The 19,714-nt window shown below is 35.2% G+C and overlaps 1 protein-coding gene across 2 annotated transcripts in view; it reads right to left on the bottom strand.

The window, feature by feature from the left end:
- Positions 1-426: 426 nt before the first annotated feature.
- MTMR9 (myotubularin related protein 9) overlaps positions 427-19,714 on the bottom strand; it is a 103,647-nt gene continuing 84,359 nt past the window's right edge. The window contains exons 9-11 of one of the 2 annotated variants that reach the window (XM_077152959.1): positions 8,052-8,203; positions 5,453-5,550; positions 427-1,878 (exon numbers count right to left, since the gene is read on the bottom strand). In XM_077152959.1, coding sequence (XP_077009074.1) covers positions 1,852-1,878; positions 5,453-5,550; positions 8,052-8,203 — 277 coding nt within the window. In that variant the 3' untranslated portion in view covers positions 427-1,851. Of the gene's footprint in view, positions 5,551-8,051; positions 8,204-19,714 lie in introns of both variants that reach the window. The other variant, XM_077152958.1, reaches the window with a different exon arrangement.

Raw genomic sequence — 19,714 nt, 5'->3', positions numbered from 1 at the left:
TTCATCATTCATTCTACACTTACTACTGGGTATTTTCCCCTAATAAGGAGCTTTCCTTTTTCTGTCATTATTTATCTCAATACAACATATTACTGAGTGAATAGCATGTACAGTATATGTTAATTCTTGGGACATTCCTCTGAAATATTTAGGGGAAGCTACATGTAAAATATTTGCTGAAAAATGTTTCAGCAAAATAACAATATTAACAATACACAGACACATACATGTGAGTTAAAGCATATGTGGAAAATTGTTGATTGTTCGATCTTAGGTGAAGAAAATATGGGAGTTCATTTTACGCTTTTGTTTTTTTGCAGCTGTATAGGTTTCAAAATATAAAGTTAAAACATACAGTAGTTTTAATTGAGACATTTTCAAAACCTTCAAAAACATTTGGAAAAAAAACTAAAGCCAGCCTACAGATTTAATTTACCAGAATTTGAATATATTCACATTTTATTACCAGTCTATAGAAATTTAACACTAGCATATGTATAACAGTTCTCTGAGCAGAGGGAGAACACCATACACAAATATTATACATTAAGGTAACAGTACCACGTTTGACATGAGAGTTTCTTGATTTGATAAGACCAAGCTTGACAAAGCAGCCAACTCAAGGTGAATGATTGCAGCTGTAGGACATAAGTGAACTTATCAAGTAGTGAACATTACAAATAATATTAAAATGTTACACAGACTTACAAAAGTTCAGAATTTTCCCCTAAAAATATATACATACATACAGGTTCACAATATAAAAACCTGCATGTTACAGCACTCTGAGTTCCAGCAAAGCATATATTATAGACAAATTTGCCATACAGTGCAATTTTATTGTGTAAGACATGAATAATAGTGCACTTAAATCCAAGAGTCACATTCAAATATTTCAAGAGTACAATCCATATACCCGACTAGTGAAGAAATACGTAATTATTTTTATATTAAGTTGTGCAAGTACAATGTTTTTAGTGTAGATGGTATAGGATTTAGGATGTATTTCTATAGAATAATCCACCTCTCCAAACATATGTGCATTTTAAAAGTGAAGCAAATATCTTTTCTAGACAGACACAGGCAGTGTTATACAACTTAATTTTATTACAAATCACAAATACAGTTAATTCTTAGACTTGCAGATGGTTAAACAGAATGGCTCTAAAAACAGTAAACCGTCATCAGGAATTACTTTACAGGACAATGTAATGTCTACAGTGAGCCTCATTTTCTTTCACTAAATTAAGTGCAAACTACAGTTCTGCAGGGTAGTTCAAGAGACAGCCCTTTAGGTTTCTTAAGGGAATTCAGATAAGAAAGACTTTAAAAAATCTAGTCTGAGAGTTTCAGAGGATCTTTTCTGGGCTATTGGTTGAAAGGAAAAAGATGCTGTGGACACTGGATAATAATAAATACATGAAGATAGAAGGAATAATTTTATTAAAGAAATAAAAATGAGAAAACAGATAATGTAAAAAAATAGCATTTCATATCATCTTAGTATAAATATAAATGGAGAAATCAGTTTTTAATGTTTTCTGTTAAGATGACTAATTACATAAAAATACTATTTAAAGTGATAAATTAGGATACTAGCTCTGGGGGAGGGAGAAAGATCTGACCACTACTATAGAATAAAAAATAACTAACCCATGTGTTGTCTTGAGGTATAGCATAAACCTGCATCATATATACTAAATGACTTCATTCTCTGGTAAATTTCAAAGCTTCCAAAACAGGGAATCAACTATTCTAAACATTGTCCATAATCTGCCCCGGAAATACTTTTCTGATAAAGAATCCTCATTATACACTCACGTAGTTTTCATTCATTAAATCTGGAAGAGCTCAGTGGGCAAATACGAAGACTTTTGCCTCAGGTTAAGGTCTGATAATAAGTTAACTTGATGACCTCCTTAAGATTGAAAATTATATTAGCTATTTCTGAAACCAGAAATTAAAATATGTATATCTGTAAGCAGATTTTTAAAATGCAAAATGTTCCTCCTATTTTTCACTTCAAGAGACTAAACTCTTCAAATAAATCTCCATGATATAGATTTTTAACATAACCCAACCACACTGAGCTAATCAAAGATTACTATCCCAGTGAATTTTATCCTTTAAAATGAAAAGCAATGAAATCCCACCTTTGCACATCAGGCCTCAGAGTTCAAAGACAAGTTTTTAAATGCCCCCATGTGGGATCTTAAATCTTAAATCAACTGTCTCTCAAAGTTTTCCCCCAAATTATTTTAAAATCTTGTTTCAAAGATTTATTTTTTCTTAGAAATAAGGTAAGTGTATAGGTTGCTCAAACTTGCTATTAAGAGTCTTCAATTTTGGCTTATTTTCTTCCCATTTAATAACGTCACCATGACAAGTTTGTACTGCACCAATAATTACTGGAAAGTCTGGCCAAAAAAAGTTTTGGCTTTTTAATGCAAGGTAGCTGGTAGGTTTTTCTGGCCTTCTAAAAAAGTATGTATTAATTAAAATAGCAACCCAGGACTCAAAACCAACAGAAGCTTCTTTCTCTTGGCAAAAAGAAATTCATTTTGGTAAGAATTAGGAATTGGGGGCAAGAAAGGCAAGGAAGCAGAAAGGCACAGTCTCCTGACTTGGGTAGTGGAGGGAGGTATGTAAAATCGGAACAGGAATAAGAACTTGGCCTTTTAAATTAAATCGAAAGATCCTTATGTTCCTGATACGAGAACTGTAGCAATCTTTCGTAGTTTTTAAAAATATTCTTTGTGGGGCCTATTCTTTGCATCCCCAAAATATACACCTGCCTTTAATATAAATGATGCCTAATAATCACGGACTTGATTATATCTCTTTTGACTACTACAGGCTCCTATTTACTTTCTCATTAATTCTGCCACCATTCTCTTCGGGAAAGTTCCTAAAGCCACATTTATAAAACAATTCTCCAAAGTTAATATTTAATAATTACCTTCTTATGAGTTTATCTATTTTATTTATTCTCCATATCCAAGGGAGAAATAACTTCATAGTATTACCAAAAACCCTCTTCCAAATTATATTAATGTTGCTTTTGTTTTTTACAGGATTCTTGAGTTTGGAAGAGCCCTAATATCTGCATTGTGACGCTTTCCAAAGTGCACTGATATACCACAGTTGGTTTTCACCACCTCTTAACAAATCTGAGATTTGGACGATCCCTAACTATAAATTAACACTAAAATGCAAGCTTGTCAAAACAGCTTAAGACATCCATCTCAATGAGAAAAAAAAGAAATTGAAGTATTACCCTACTATTGTACTCTGGCTCAATGTTTGTCAAGAAGACTGGTATAAATTGATGGCATACAATTTCTCCATGACCAAGATTAATAAACACTCCCTTCAAAGCTTCTACCCATGGAAGCCCTAATCCAATCAACATATTAGCTGGAAGTCACTTCTAAATAATCATTTAAAATCCCTACATGGATTTCCATATGATTCCATTAACTTGAGAAGAGAAACTTCTTCCTCATGTCCAGTCTTGAGAAAAAATTAGAAGAATGGAGAATGAGAAAAAATTAGGAGAACAGAAAAAGGTCATCTGTGTGAACAGATGCAGCAAGCAATTGAGGGGGCATAAAAAAATCTAGAGTATCTCCTCTTTCAAATAACTAATAAAGGTATTTCAGTCAACACAGAGACATCTATAACAAGATAGATCATCACTTATGCTCCTTGCTTTAGGCTTTCAATGAGGATTTTAAATGCCCCAAAGTTCATAACTAGAGCCAAGAAAATAAGTCAAGAATAAAAATGAACTTTGAGAAGAAGGCAGGCAAATTTACCAAAAGAGAATTGACTGTGGATTGCTGTCCAGACTTTTGTTGTAAGTCTAAAGAGGCAGAAAGAGATGAAGCTTGGGCAATGGAGATGTAAAGTATTTGCCATTTCTGAAAGCTTTTGAATGTAGCCATATTTTGCTAGAGTTGACATTTAGAAATTACATTTTTAGCTCAATACATAGCTCCAAAGCAAGGTTCAGTTTTGGTGTGTTTCACAATGAAATTATTATATACAGATGGAGTGGAAATGGTAGTAAAGATTAATCTTCAATTATCCTTTTAAAGGAAAACAGTATTTGTTAAAACGAGCAGTGCCACAACAAAGAAACGTAGATGGAAAATACCGAACCACAAACTTTTAGAGTTGCAGGCATAAATAAACTGTCATAAAGTAAATATAGCTATTACTGTGTCTCTAAACATTGAACCATTTCATATCTGTTTCTGAAGTTTAAAATACAGAGCTGCATCACATTCATTAAACTTCCCCCTCTCCTTAAGTTTTATTTGCCTAACAGATAATGGACAAAACAGCAGACTCAAGATAAATTTGCAAAGGCTCAAGCCCATATGGAAGTTTTTACGTTAGTATTAGTAAACTCTTGGAATACTTAAAAAACAAAACAAAACACACACACACACACACACACACAAACATAAACCAGTGCAATAAGAACTTCAGACAAGGGCAGTGCATCTCTGGTTTAAGACACTGCATAATGGAACTTGATTATAATCAATCCACATCTATTCTAAATGATGGTTCAATTTTATATCCAGCATTTGGTAAACATTTAATACATACAGCTAAAAACCTGAAAAACCAAATCTAATAGTAACAATACCATATCAGTAACAAATTCCTACTTTAATTCTATATTGCACGCACTTTTAGTGTCTACCGTTAAAATAAGTTTTTAATTCTTACTGTAAATATCAGCAAACTATATCTGTTGCCCTTGTAAAAATAATTTACCTAGAATATGTATTCAGATTTTCCTTTCTTGAAAAACTAGAATGAGAATGAATTTGGCTTTGTTAGTCCAAAACTATTTTAAAGAGAATTGCCATTTTTTGAGGCCAAGATAATATTGGAAATGGCATAAACACAAAATTCCTTGGTTTATCAGCCATTTCAGTTTTGAAAAATAATTATACTGAGTATTTAATAGTCTGATCTTTTTTTAAACCAACAGAGATTTCCTAAAGAGCTTAACCATATCCTTCACTTTTTTTGAGCACTCTTTGGAAAAGTGTACATAAACAGAGAGAAAAAATTATGATAAATTGGCGAAAAACACAAATGGTATGAAATAGGTCACCTGTTTCACATAAAATAAAATGACTAGCACCTCCTTCTTTCTCCCAAAGTGAAGAGGCCTACCAGACCACATGAAACATGAGCAATTATAGTTAAGTTTCATTAATAAAGTATCGAGAAATCCTTAAAGGGTTCCTACATCTTATGCTTTAAGTTCAAAGCTATTATGTAAAAGTGAACTGAAGGGCAAAAGGAGAGAGAAGTGGAAAACAGATCTGGGAAGGCTTAAGAAGGGTGTGGGAGAGATCTTTTAGGGACTCTCTTGTATCCCATCCTCTGTTTCCAGTTCTGCCAACTGCCTTCTAAGGATATTTACTTTTGCTTGTAATTCCTTGTTATATTCAATGATGTTAACCATTTCTTCATGAGCTTCATCCAAATACTTGGAGGATCTGTTCCAACGTAGGAAAATACCTATTGAATCCAAGAAAGGAATACAGAAGGGAGAAGGAGACATACAATGGGTTAACATTATATTTGTAAATAATGTGTAATTCCATGCATTATATATCTTCATTCCTCCCTACTTCCCTCCCTCCTTCTCTGTCTCTGTTTCTCTCTCTCTCACTTTGTTTTTACAACTCACATCTGTGCTTTATTTTACTCTAAAATATATAGGAATCTTCAAGAACTGAAAAAGTGGAATTAAATACAGTACTTAAGAAGTCGCTATTTCTATGTACATGCTCACTATAATTCTTCAAAACAGCTACAAAATTATCAAATAGTTCAAAATGTTGTTCTGTTATATTCAGAAAAAAAAGCAGCAGATAAATCACATCATATACATTCCAGTTCACAATTCAAATCTCCTTTTTTATAATTATAGAACGTTATGCATACCTGTAAGAACCCCTACATGCGTGAAATCACCTTCACTGGAAAAAGTGACAAAGCAAAAGCAGAGCCACATAATTGTTATCTAGAAGCCCAAATTTAAGTGTATCCTCTCTCTTTTTTTGTTACTTGAGAGACAGTCATCCAGTTCTGCAGGAAGCTGGTTCTTTCCCAAAAGAATAATTATCTTTTTATTATGGACTAAAGGAGGGATTTTCTCCTTTACAGAGACTTATGTTACCTATATCATCCCAAAATAAAGGCTTAAAGATATTCAAATCAGGATAAAAACTCTTCCATGCTGCAACATGACAGTAGCTGACATGTTCATAAAGGTTTCATGGTTCATTAAAACATTCTTTATAAATCAAATTCTCATGAGCCCTAATGAGTCCTTCTATGTATGCCCATTCTACCCTCTATCAGAAAGGGTAAATAGAAGTATATCTTAAAGACTGATTAACCTATTGATTTTTCTATTATATGAACCTATTTTTAAAATCTTATTCTTCAATACAGTAATCACTTAATATTAATGATTAACTATGATTGTAAATGTAAACTACAGAGCAACATTTTAAGGCCAAAGAATAGTCTCATTATATAATACATATATCTACCATTAAATTTTATCTAATGTAGAATTTCTTCCAGCTCTAAGTTAAAAAGGAACTAAACGCTTAAGAAAACTGCTCTTAATGGAGTGATAGGAATAACAAAGATTTCCTTCTACTGCTTAGTCCCAAAACTCCCGATGAGGTTTGATAAAAACTAGTTGAATTATTCTCCAGGGCATTCAATTCTTAATTTGATTTTTCTCCCAAGTGGGTATGGTCTCTTGTTTCAGTTATTAAATGACAGTGGCATTCATGTAAATTGTCTCAGAAGTCTCAAGAGCATAGCTATAATTTCTCGTGTAAGAGGTCATTTACCTTATACCTGTGACTGTCTACAACAATCAAGAAAGTAATTGAAGAAAAATTCTGAGTAGTCAAGATTACAAGATTACTTCACAAAATCAAAGCACCAAAGTTTATATTTAGAGAATCCTGAGACTATCTAAGTACGTGCTTCCCCAACTCTGACTAGAGCTTCAATAGACAAGATTAGAAGCATAAAGTGAAGTGGAAGGAAGCAGCTAATGGTATATATTAAAAGGAACAATACATGACAGATGACATCCAGGAAACAGACAAAAAGACTCAATTCCAAACTGAGAAAGCAAATAGAAAGCATTTTACATGCAGGGCAAATAGTTCTATATACATGCATATCCCTTCTGGGCATAAAATATTAGAATACAGTATAATAACTGAAATTTTTGACAATTCAGTTCAATTACTAAACATCTACCAATCTTGTGTTTTTATGCTGCGCAACACAGAGATGAATAAAGTAGTGCTATTTTCAAAATGATTAAAAAGAAACTGAATATTTTATAGTCTTTGTTTAATAAAGAGTTTAATATATTTTAGATTGTTTTTAATAAAAAAGTTATTTTTTAAAAACAAGCTTTGGTATTTAAGGGAATATACTTCAGTAGCCTGAAAAATTAACGTATATAAAATAACCTTGTTTAGAATAGATTTGAAAATTAAGTAAGGATTATTGCTTCTTATGAACAATGAGATTTTTGCATTACTACATCGATTGATGATATTTTGTGTAAATTTATGTAACTTATAACTAGAATGACTAGCTCATGTAACCCTTCAATAGCATTTAACAAAATACATATCCTAATGGCTGCTTAATAAATGAAAGATATAAACCATCCCCTGTAAGCCTACAATTTATTCTGTGCCAACCAACCATCAACTCTTTCATGCAAAAATAAGTCATTTCTTAGCTATGGAAAAGATTCCACATAAGCAGCAGTATCCATTAAATAAAAAATCACTGTTAAATTCTCAAGTTGAGATTGCAAAAAAAAAAGTATGACTAGAAAACTGACATGAAATAGACAATATTCCCATTAGTGAGAAAACAATCACAATAACTCACAGGTCTGAGGGTCAAGTCCATCTCATCAGCATACCTGAAAACTAATAAAAATTTGAAAAGGATGCATGGATTACCTTCCCATAACTGAAGACTCTGTGGAGCCACGGAAGGCCAAATGACAAGATTGTTGGCTTCAAAGAGAGGGTTAGTGAATTTACTCAGCTCACTGGGTCGATTGATCCAGGACCACAGAGACATTGTTTTCTGCTGTAGCTTCAATTTACATCTGATCAAGAAAGAAAACCTGTCATTAAAGAAGTTAATTTATAACAATCACTATTAAATGCACCTTTGATAGGACACTATCAAAACTTTGAAAAACAAAGTGTTATAAAATAAAATATTTTTCAGAAAACTTTTTTACTCAGCATTATAACGCTGTCAACAACAAAGACTGTTTTATAGGCTCCCAAAACCAGCCAGAACGATACAACCATAATCTGGTCATGTCAGGCTGAATATTAACCTAAACCCAAGAGAATGCTACTATACACAAAAACCCTTTATTGTATTCTGGGACTGTATTTTAATAGCTAAACAAAGAAACAACTTTCTGGCTTTTCTGTTTGTTTCTGAGAAACCAAGAATATGGTCATAAAATTGTACACATCATATTAAAAATGGAGGATGAGCCAAATCTCAAATAAAATGTAAAACTTTTAGAAGTTTAACTTTGAGGAAATAAAAAGTAAATAAAATAATAAATTACATATACATAAAAAAGACTGTCAAAGATTAAAAACAAATACATATCTTGATGTAAGTACAGATTTAGTCTACATTCAAATACAATGAATAGTCTTCATAATGATCTTAAAACTCTAACACTCTTTAACATGGAATAAACTATTAGGGAAGGAAAGTGAACTGGCACATTCTGAGAAAAAAATTTTTAACAATGTTTGAAAGATAGTTTGTACTAATCTTTAAATTAACTAACGAGATAATACGTTCAGTTTTCATAGGAAACTATTTAAGCTAAAGTTTTACTATAAAATTGATTTTGTCTCTAAATCACTTGAATGTAGGTTAGTAATATGCATTCTTTTTATACCAGCAATAAAAATAATCCATATAATCAGAGTGTCTATGTAGTACTGGAATTTAATTTCCTATTCCATGTTCTTAGGAAGCAAGGATGGCTAGGACAAGAATAACTGCACGCAGGATCCCCCAGCCTTATGCCTCCAAGCCCATGGCTAGCCAACTGTTGAACAACTGAGTCCAGACATGCCTTCAGAATCCTTCTCAATCCATGCTACTGGTAGCCTCTACCAACTGGCAGTCAACATGTGAACTAAAATAAATTTATGATTCCTTTATTGAAGACTAGTTCTGAAGGATGTTAAAAGGTATAACAACAACAACAAAAAAGAATTCTATAGTCAAATATATTTTTTTCACATATAATTAACACTTTAATCATTTTAATTGTTACCGATAGAAATTTTTTATAAGCATTTTTTTATTAATTAAAGAAAAAAAAGAAATTAACACAACATTTAGAAATCATTCCATTCTACATATGCAATCAGTAATTCTTAACATCATCACATAGATGCATGATCATCATTTCTTAGTACATTTGCATCAATTTAGGAAAAGAACTAGCAAAACAACAGAAAAAGATATAGAATGTTAATATAGAGAAAAAAATAAAAATAATAGTAAAAAAAAAGACACAAACAAACAGACAAACAAAAAAAAAAACCTATAGCTCAGATGCAGCTTCATTCAGTGTTTTAACATGATTACTTTACAATTAGGTATTATTGTGCTGTCCATTTTTGAGTTTTTGTATCTAGTCCTGTTGCACAGTCTGTATCCCTTCAGCTCCAATTCCCCATTAACTTACCCTGTTTCTACCTCCTGCTGGACTCTGTTACCAATGACATATTCCAAGTTTATTCTCGAATGTCCATTCACATCAGTGGGACCATACAGTATTTGTCCTTTAGTTTTTGGCTAGACTCACTCAGCATAATGTTCTCTAGGTCCATCCATGTTATTACATGCTTCATAAGTTTATTCTGTCTTAAAGCTGCATAATATTCCATCGTATGTATATACCACAGTTTGTTTAGCCACTCGTCTGTTGATGGACATTTTGGCTGTTTCCATCTCTTTGCAATTGTAAATAACGCTGCTATAAACATTGGTGTGCAAATTCCGTTTGTGTCTTTGCCCTTAAGTCCTTTGAGTAGATACCTAGCAGTGGTATTGCTGGGTCGTATGGCAATTCTATATTCAGTTTTTTGAGGAACCGCCAAACTGCCTTCCACAGTGGTTGCACCATTTGACATTCCCACCAACAGTGGATAAGTGTGCCTCTTTCTCCGCATCCTCTCCAGCACTTGTCATTTTCTGTTTTGTTGATAATGGCCATTCTGGTGGGTGTGAGATGATATCTCATTGTGGTTTTGATTTGCATTTCTCTAATGGCCAGGGACATTGAGCATCTCTTCATGTGCCTTTTGGCCATTTGTATTTCCTCTTCTGAGAGGTGTCTGTTCAAGTCTTTTTCCCATTTTGTAATTGGGTTGGCTGTCTTTTTGTTGTTGAGTTGGACAATCTCTTTACAAATTCTGGATACTAGACCTTTATCTGATGTGTCGTTTACAAATATTGTCTTCCATTGTGTAGGCTGTCTTTCTACTTTCTTGATGAAGTTCTTTGATGCACAAAAGTGTTTAATTTTGAGGAGCTCCCATTTATTTATTTCCTTCTTCAGTGCTCTTGCTTTAGGTTTAAGGTCCATAAAACCGCCTCCAGCTGTAAGATTCGTAAGATATCTCCCAACATTTTCCTCTAACTGTTTTATGGTCTTAGTCCTAATGTTTAGATCTTTGATCCATTTTGAGTTAACTTTTGTATAGGGTGTGAGACATGGGTCTTCTTTCATTCTTTTGCATATGGGTATCCAGTTCTCTAGGCACCATTTATTGAAGAGACTGTTCTGTCCCAGGTGAGTTGGCTTGACTGCTTTATCAAAGATCAAATGTCCATAGATGAGAGGGTCTATATCTGAGCACTCTATTCCATTCCATTGGTCGATATATCTATCTTTTTGCCAATACCATGCTATTTTGACCACTGTGGCTTCATAATATGCCTTAATGTCAGGCAGCGCGAGACCTCCAACTTTGTTTTTTTCCTCATGATGTTTTCAGCAATTTGGGGCACCCTGCCCTTCCAGATAAATTTGCTTATTGGTTTTTCTATTTCTGAAAAATAAGTTGTTAGGATTTTGATTGGTATTGCATTGAATCTGTAAATCAATTTAGGTAGTATTGACATCTTAACTATATTTAGTCTTCCAATCCATGAACACGGTATGCCCTTCCATCTATTTAGGTCTTCTGTGATTTCTTTTTTTTTTTTTTTAACAAACAAAAAACTATATTTCAGGTGCAGCTTCATTCAATGTTCCAACATAGTTACATTACACTTAGGTATTATTGTGCTGTCCATTTTTGAGTTTTTGTATCTAGTCCTGTTGCACAGTCTGTATCCCTTCAGCTCCAATTACCCATTATCTTACCCTGTTTCTAACTCCTACTGGTCTCTGTTACCAATGATATATTCCAAGCTGATTCTCCAATGTCGGTTCACATCAGTGGGACCATACAGTACTTGTCCTTTAGTTTTTGGCTAGACTCACTCAGCATAATGTTCTCTAGGTCCATCCATGTTATTACATGCTTCATAAGTTTAGTCTGTCTTAAAGCTGCATAATATTCCATCGTAGGTATACGCCACAGTTTGTTTAGCCACTCTTCTGTTGATGGACATTTTGGCTGTTTCCATCTCTTTGCAATTGTAGATAATGCTGCTATAAACACTGGTGTGCAAATGTCCGTCTGTGTTCTGTGATTTCTTTTAACAGTTTTTTGTAGTTTTCTTTATATAGGTTTTTTGTCTCTTTAGTTAAATTTATTCCTAGGTATTTTATTCTTTTAGTTGCAATTGTAAATGGGATTCGTTTCTTGATTTCCGCCTCAGCTTGTTCATTACTAGTGTATAGAAATGCTACAGATTTTTGAATGTTGATCTTGTAACCTGCTACTTTGCTGTACTCATTCATTAGCTCTAGTAGTTTTGTTGTGGATTTTTCCGGGTTTTCAACGTATAGTATCATATCGTCTGCAAACAGTGATAGTTTTACTTCTTCCTTTCCTATTTTGATGCCTTGTATTTCTTTTTCTTGTCTAATTGCTCTGGCTAGAACCTCCAACACAATGTTGAATAATAGTGGTGATAGTGGACATCCTTGTCTTGTTCCTGATCTTAGGGGGAAAGTTTTTAACTTTTCCCCATTGAGGATGATATTAGCTGTGGGTTTTTCATATATTCCCTCTATCATTTTAAGGAAGTTCCCTTGTATTCCTATCTTTTGAAGTGTTTTCAACAGGAAAGGATGTTGAATCTTGTCAAACGCCTTCTCTGCATCAATTGAGATGATCATGTGATTTTTCTGCTTTGATTTGTTGATATGGTGTATTACATTAATTGATTTTCTTATGTTGAACCATCCTTGCATACCTGGGATGAATCCTACTTGGTCATGATGTATAATTCTTTTAATGTGTTGTTGGATACGATTTGCTAGAATTTTATTGAGGATTTTTGCATCTATATTCAGTAGAGAGATTGGTCTGTAGTTTTCTTTTTTTGTAATATCTTTGCCTGGTTTTGGTATGAGGGTGATGTTGGCTTCATAGAATGAATTAGGTAGTTTTCCCTCCACTTCGATTTGTTTGAAGAGTTTGAGGAGAGTTGGTACTAATTCTTTCTGGAATGTTTGGTAGAATTCACATGTGAAGCCATCTGGTCCTGGACTTTTCTTTTTAGGAAGCTTTTGAATGACTAATTCAATTTCTTTACTTGTGATTGGTTTGTTGAGGTCATCTATTTCTTCTTGAGTCAAAGTTGGTTGTTCATGTCTTTCCAGGAACCCGTCCATTTCATCTAAATTGTTGTATTTATTAGCGTCAAGTTGTTTGTAGTATCCTGTTATTACCTCCTTTTTTCTGTGAGGTCAGTAGATATGTCTCCTCTTCCATTTCTGATCTTATTTATTTGCATCCTCTCTCTTCTTCTTTTTGTCAATCTTGATAAGGGTCCATCAATCTGATTGATTTTCTCATAGAACCAACTTCTGGTCTTATTGATTTTCTCATAGAACCAACTTCTGGTCTTATTGATTTTCTCTATTGTTTTCATGTTTTCAATTTCATTTATTTCTGCTCTGATCTTTGTTATTTCTTTCCTTTTGCTTGCTTTGGGATTAGTTTGCTGTTCTTTCTCCAGTTCTTCCAAGTGAACAGTTAATTCCTGCACTTTTGCCTTTTCTTCTTTTCTGATATAGGCATTTAGGGCAATAAATTTCCCTCTTAGCACTGCCTTTGCTGCATCCCATAAGTTTTGATATGTTGTGTTTTCATTTTCATTCGCCTCGAGGTATTTACTAATTTCTCTTGCAATTTCTTCTTTGACCCACTCGTTGTTTAAGAGTGTGTTGTTGAGCCTCCACGTATTTGTGAATTTTCTGGCACTCCGCCTATTATTGATTTCCAACTTCATTCCTTTATGATCTGAGAAAGTGTTGTGTATGATTTCAATCTTTTTAAATTTGTTAAGACTTGCTTTGTGACCCAGCATATGGTCTATCTTTGAGAATGATCCATGAGCACTTGAGAAAAAGGTGTATCCTGCTGTTGTGGGATGTAATGTCCTATAAATGTCTGTTAAGTCTAGCTCATTTATAGTAATATTCAGATTCTCTATTTCTTTATTGATCCTCTGTCTAGATGTTCTGTCCATTGATGAGAGTGGGGAATTGAAGTCTCCAACTATTATGGTATTTGTGTCTATTTCCCTTTTCAGTGTTTGCAGTGTATTCCTCACATATTTTGGGGCATTCTGGTTTGGTGCGTAAATATTTATGATTGCTATGTCTTCTTGTTTAATTGTTCCTTTTATCAGTATATAATGTCCTTCTTTGTCTCTTTTAACTGTTTTACATTTGAAGTCTAACTTGTTGGATATTAGTGTAGCCACTCCTGCTATTTTCTGGTTGTTATTTGCATGAAATATCTTTTCCCAACCTTTCACTTTCAACCTATGTTTATCTTTGGGTCTAAGATGTGTTTCCTGTAGACAGCATATAGAAGGATCCTGTTTTTTAATCCATTCTGCCATTCTATGTCTTTTGATTGGGGAATTCAGTCCATTAACATTTAGTGTTATTACTGTTTGGATAATATTTTCCTCTACCATTTTGCCTTTTGTATTATATATATCATATCTGACTTTCCTTCTTTCTATACTCTTCTCCATACCTCTCTCTTCTGTCTTTTCGTTTCTGACTCTAGTGCTCCCCTTAGTATTTCTTGCATAGCTGGTCTCTTGGTCACAAATTCTCTCAGTGACTTTTTGTCTGAGAATGTTTTAATTTCTCCCTCATTTTTGAAGGACAATTTTGCTGGATATAGGAGTCTTGGTTGGCAGTTTTTCTCTTTTAGTAATTTAAATATATCATCCCACTGTTCTAGCCTCCATGGTTTCTGCTGAGAAATCTACACATAGTCTTATTGGGTTTCCCTTGTATGTGATGGATTGCTTCTCTCTCGCTGCTTTCAAGATCCTCTCTTTCTCTTTGACCTCTGACATTCTAACTAGTAAGTGTCTCGGAGAACGCCTATTTGGGTCTAATCTCTTTGGGGTGCACTGCACTTCTTGGATCTGTAATTTTAGGTCTTTCATAAGAGTTGGGAAATTTTCAGTGATAATTTCTTCCATTAGTTTTTCTCCTCCTTTTCCCTTCTCTTCTCCTTCTGGGACACCCACAACACGTATATTTGTGTGCTTCATATTGTCCTTGAGTTCCCTGATACCCTGTTCAAATTTTTCCATTCTTTTCCCGATAGTTTCTGTTTGTTTTTGGAATTCAGATGTTCCATCCTCCAAATCACTTATTCTATCTTCTGTCTCTTTGAATCTATCATTGTAGGTATCCATTGTTTTTTCCATCTTTTCTACTTTGTCCTTCACTTCCATAAGTTCTGTGATTTGTTTTTTCAGTTTTTCTATTTCTTCTTTATGTTCAACCCATGTCTTCTTCATGTCCTCCCTCAATTTATCGATTTCGTTTTTGAAGAGGTTTTCCATTTCTGTTCGTATATTCAGCATTATTTGTCTCAGCTCCTGTATCTCATTTGAACTATTGGTTTGTTCCTTTGACTGGGCCATATTTTCAATTTTTTTAGCGTGATCCATTATCTTCTGCTGGCGTCTGCGCATTTAGATAGATTTCCCTGGGTGTTGGGTCCAAAAGTTTGGAAGATTTTTCTGTGAAATCTCTGGGTTCTGTTTTTCTTATCCTGCCCAGTAGGTGGCGCTCGTGGCACACGTTTGTCTGCGGGTCCCACCAGTAAAAGGTGCTGTGGGTCCTTTAACTTTGGAAAACTCTCGTCGTCCGGGAGGTTCGCTAGCCGAAGCGGCTTGGAAGAGTGCCAGCCGGCCCGGGTCCGAACGCGGGGAGGGTCGCTGGCCGCCGCAGCCCAGGAAAGCGCCCGTCCGAATTTCCTAGTCGGCTCGGGGCGCCAAGCGTGGCGGGAGGGCGCCCGCCGCAGCAGCCCGCCCGGGAGAGTGCACATTCCCGGGGAGTCACGAGTTTGGAAGGGCCCCCCCCCCGTCACTGTTGTCCGCGGCCTGGGGATTTCCAATCCAATTCTCTCAGTTGGTCCGGGGGGCTGCGCGTGGTGTGGGCGCCAGCCGCCGTGGTTTGAGGGGACCGCCTGTCCAATTCTCCCAGCTGGCCCGGGAAGGGGGAAGGGAGTGACTCCAGCACTTGCCGCCCCGCCCGGTGAAGCCCGCGCCCCTCAGCGATCTCACCAGAGCGGGTTCTCTCAGCCAGCCAGCCGTTCCAGGATGGGGTATGCTGTCTTTTTTATCTCTGTCGTGGCTTTGGGAGCTGTTCTGTATCATTTCTACTCCCCTAGTAGCTGTCCTGGAGGAGAAACTAAGATCTGCGCGTCTTACTAAGCCGCCATCTTCTCCGGAAGTCCCAAGGTTTCTTGACTTCAGATTTTAGCTTCCACGGTACTGCCTCTGAAATTATTTTTCCTTCAATTTGTCCGTTTTCTCTCCTTTTTAGTCCAGACTGACAGAGGTTCCAATTATACAGATCCCATAATACTCTTGTTGGTTTTCTATTAAGTCAGCTGGGATTATGTCCATCAGACAAAAGGACTTTTCACAGATCCTTCCTGGATAACTCTATTTCAAATCCTTGCTTGTCCTGTAATGGCTGACTGCTTCCATGTTTGTATAAATCCTTACATGGGACACACTATTCTCTGGGGATCTCACTTTCTGGAAGCCCAGAATTTCCAGACCCCCAACTTCTGGTTTCTTTATACCCAAGAGTTCAGTTTTCAACTTCTCTCTTTCCTGTTACATTTCACTGTAAAATGCAAAGACAACCCAGGCTACACCTTCTACCTTTAATCTGGAAATCTCTTCTGCTAAATATCCAAGTTCATGGCTTTTAAAATCTGCCTTCCATCCAAACCCAGTCAATTTTGCCAGATTCTTTGCCACTTTCAAACAAGGATTATCTTCCTCCCAATTCGCAATAACACATGAATTATTTCTGCCTAAGGCCTTATCAGCGGTATCTTCAGAGCCCACATTTCTACCAACAGTTGCTTCAAAGTATTCTAGGCCTTTTCTTTTAAGCTCCTCACAACTCTTAAAGAATCTTTCCCTTATCCAATTAAAAAAGTCATTCCAACATGTTTGGTATTTGCAAACCACAGCACCTCACTTCTCTGGTACCAAAATCTGTTTTAGTTAGTAAGCTGCCAGAATGTCATATACCAGAAATGGAACAGCTTTTAAAAAAGGGAATTTATTAAGTTGCAAGTCTACAGTTCTAAGGCTGTGAAAACATCCTTATTAAAGCAAGACTACAGAAATGTCCAATCTAAGGTATCCAGGGAAACATATTTGGTTCAAGAAAGCTGATGATGTTCAGGGTTTCTCTCTCAGCTGGAAAGGCACATGGTGAGATCTGCTAGCTTTCTTTTTGATGGCTTCCCCAGGGCTCTGTCTGTTCTGTTGGCTCTGTTGGTTCTGGTGGCTCTCATGGCTCTGGTTATTCTAAGCTTTTTCCAAAATGGTTCCCTCTTAAAGGGCTTCAGTAAGCAAACCCACCTTGAATAGTTGGAGACATATCTCCATGGAAACCATCTAATCAAATGTTACCACCCACAATTGGGTTGTCACATCTCCATGGAAACAATAAAAAGGATTCTACCCAGCAATACTGAATGAGGATTAAAGGACATGGCTTTTCTGAAGTACATAATAGCTTCAAACTGACATGGGATCCTTATTAATTTCTTACTTATTATCAAAAACCATAAAGCCAGAAGGCAGCGAGATAGCATATTCAAAAATGCAGGAATAAAGACTATTGACTGAGATTTCAATATACAGAAAGACATCCTTCAAAAAAGAAGGAGCAATTAAGACATTTCCAAATAAACAAAAACAGAGAATTTGTCACTAGTAGACCTGCCCTACAAGAAATATTAAAGGGAGTCCTTCATGTTGAAATGAAAGAACAGTATACAGTAAATAGAAAAGAGTACTGATAAAAGAACTACATTGATGAATATAAATGACAGTCTAAATATATTTCATTTGTAACTCTCTTCTCTCTCATTTAAAAGACAATTTTATAAGGCAACAGTGATGATAAAACTGTTAATGAATTGATAATGTATAAAGATATCATTTGTATGATAATAACAGCACAAAGGAAGGGGTAGAGAATGGAGTATATATTGAAGTAAAAATTTTGTACACAACTGAACTTAATTATTAACAACCCACAATTTAAAATGCTAATTGTAATACTCAGAGCAACCACTAAAAATATAACTCAAATAAAAAATATTAAAAGAAATAACAATGGAACTAAAATTGTATGACAGAAAATATTTATTCAACACAAAAGCAGACAATAATGGAGAAAAAAGAGGAAAAAAAGATCTAAGACAAAAAAACTAACAAAATGGCAGATGTAATTCCAATCTTATCAGTAATTACAGTAAAAATAAACGGATGAACTATACCAACCAAAAGGCAAAGATTGGCAGAATGTATTTAAAAAAAAGATACAAGCATATGCAGTCTGTTGGAGACACACTTTAGATTCAGAAACACAAATAGGTTGACAGTGAAAGGATGGAAAAAGATATAACATGTAAATATAACCAAAGGAGAACTGGAGTGGCTATACTAATATCTGTCTAAATATACTTTTAAAAAATCTTATTGTTGCAGTAACTGATATAGAGCACAAAATTTCCCATTTTACCACATTCAGTTGTACAATTCAGTAGTATTAATTACATCTGCAATATTGTGCTACCATCCCCAACATCTATTACCCCTCCTTTTTCATCTCCTCAAACAGAAACTACTCACCCATTAAGCTGTAATTCATTCTTCTCACCCTGCCCCTTGCCTCTGGTAACATATAAACTACCATCTATTTCTATGAAGTTTACGTCTATGTCTTTCATATAAGTACAGTCATACAATATTTGTCTTTTTGTGTCTGGCTTATTTTAGTCAACACGATATCGTCAATGTTCATCTATGTAGCACATGTACCAGAGTTTTATTTCTTTTTAGGACTGAATAATATTCCATAGTATGTTGTTTTGGTTTGTCAATGCTGCTAGAATGCATACCAGGAATGGGTTAGCTTTTACAACGGGGACTCATTGGTTTACAAATTTACAGTTCTAAGGCCATGAAAATCTTCCAATTAAGGCAACAACAGGCTGATATATTCTCTGAGAAAAAGATTGCTAACATCCAGAGTTCCTCTGCCAGACAGCAAGGCACATGGCTGGCATCTGCTCATGCTTCACTTCAGAGTTTTGTTGCTTTCAGTGCCTGGTTCCTATGGCCTCCTCTCTGAGCTTCTGTGGGTCCTCTCTTAGCATCTCTGGGGATTTTTTTTCTCAGCGCTCACCAAACTTCTCTGGGTGTTTCTCTTGGAGCTCTCTAGGCTTTTTCTGTCTTTTATCCTCTCACAAAGGGCACCAGTAAAAGGATCAAGAACCACCTTGAATGGGGTGGGTCACATCGCAATCAAAATAACCTAATCAAAAGGTTTCACCCACAATAGGTCTGTACCCACAGGAATGAATTTTAAAAAAACATGGCCTTTTCTGGGGTACATAACAGCTTCAAACTAGCATGCACACACACACACACACACATACACACATTTTCTGTTTACCCATTCATCTGCTAATGGACATTTGGGTTGTTTCTACCTATCACCTACTGTGAACAATTCTGCTATAAACACTGGTGTACAAATACCTGTTTGAGTCCCTGCTTTCAATACTTTGAGGTATATACCAAGAAATGGAATTGCCAGGTCATATGGTAATACTATTTTCCATTTTCTGAGGAACCAAAAGAGAAATGAGATAAGACACACATTTAAGACAAAAACTGTTACTAAAGACAAAGGGGGATATTTTATAAGAAGGGTCAATCCATTGAGAAAATGTAACAATAATAAACAAAAATTCACCAAGAACAGTGGCCCAAAAATACATGAAGCAAAAACTGATAGAGTTCAATGGAGAAATAGAAAATTTAGCAAAAACAGCTGGAGACTTCAATACTTCACTTTCAACAA

Source organism: Tamandua tetradactyla, chromosome 3 (genome assembly GCF_023851605.1).
Source record: "Tamandua tetradactyla isolate mTamTet1 chromosome 3, mTamTet1.pri, whole genome shotgun sequence".
In the NCBI taxonomy this organism is placed as follows: Eukaryota; Metazoa; Chordata; class Mammalia; order Pilosa; family Myrmecophagidae; genus Tamandua; species Tamandua tetradactyla.
Note: the sequence above shows the minus strand (reverse complement) of the source record. Positions and strands in the feature narration are given on the sequence as shown.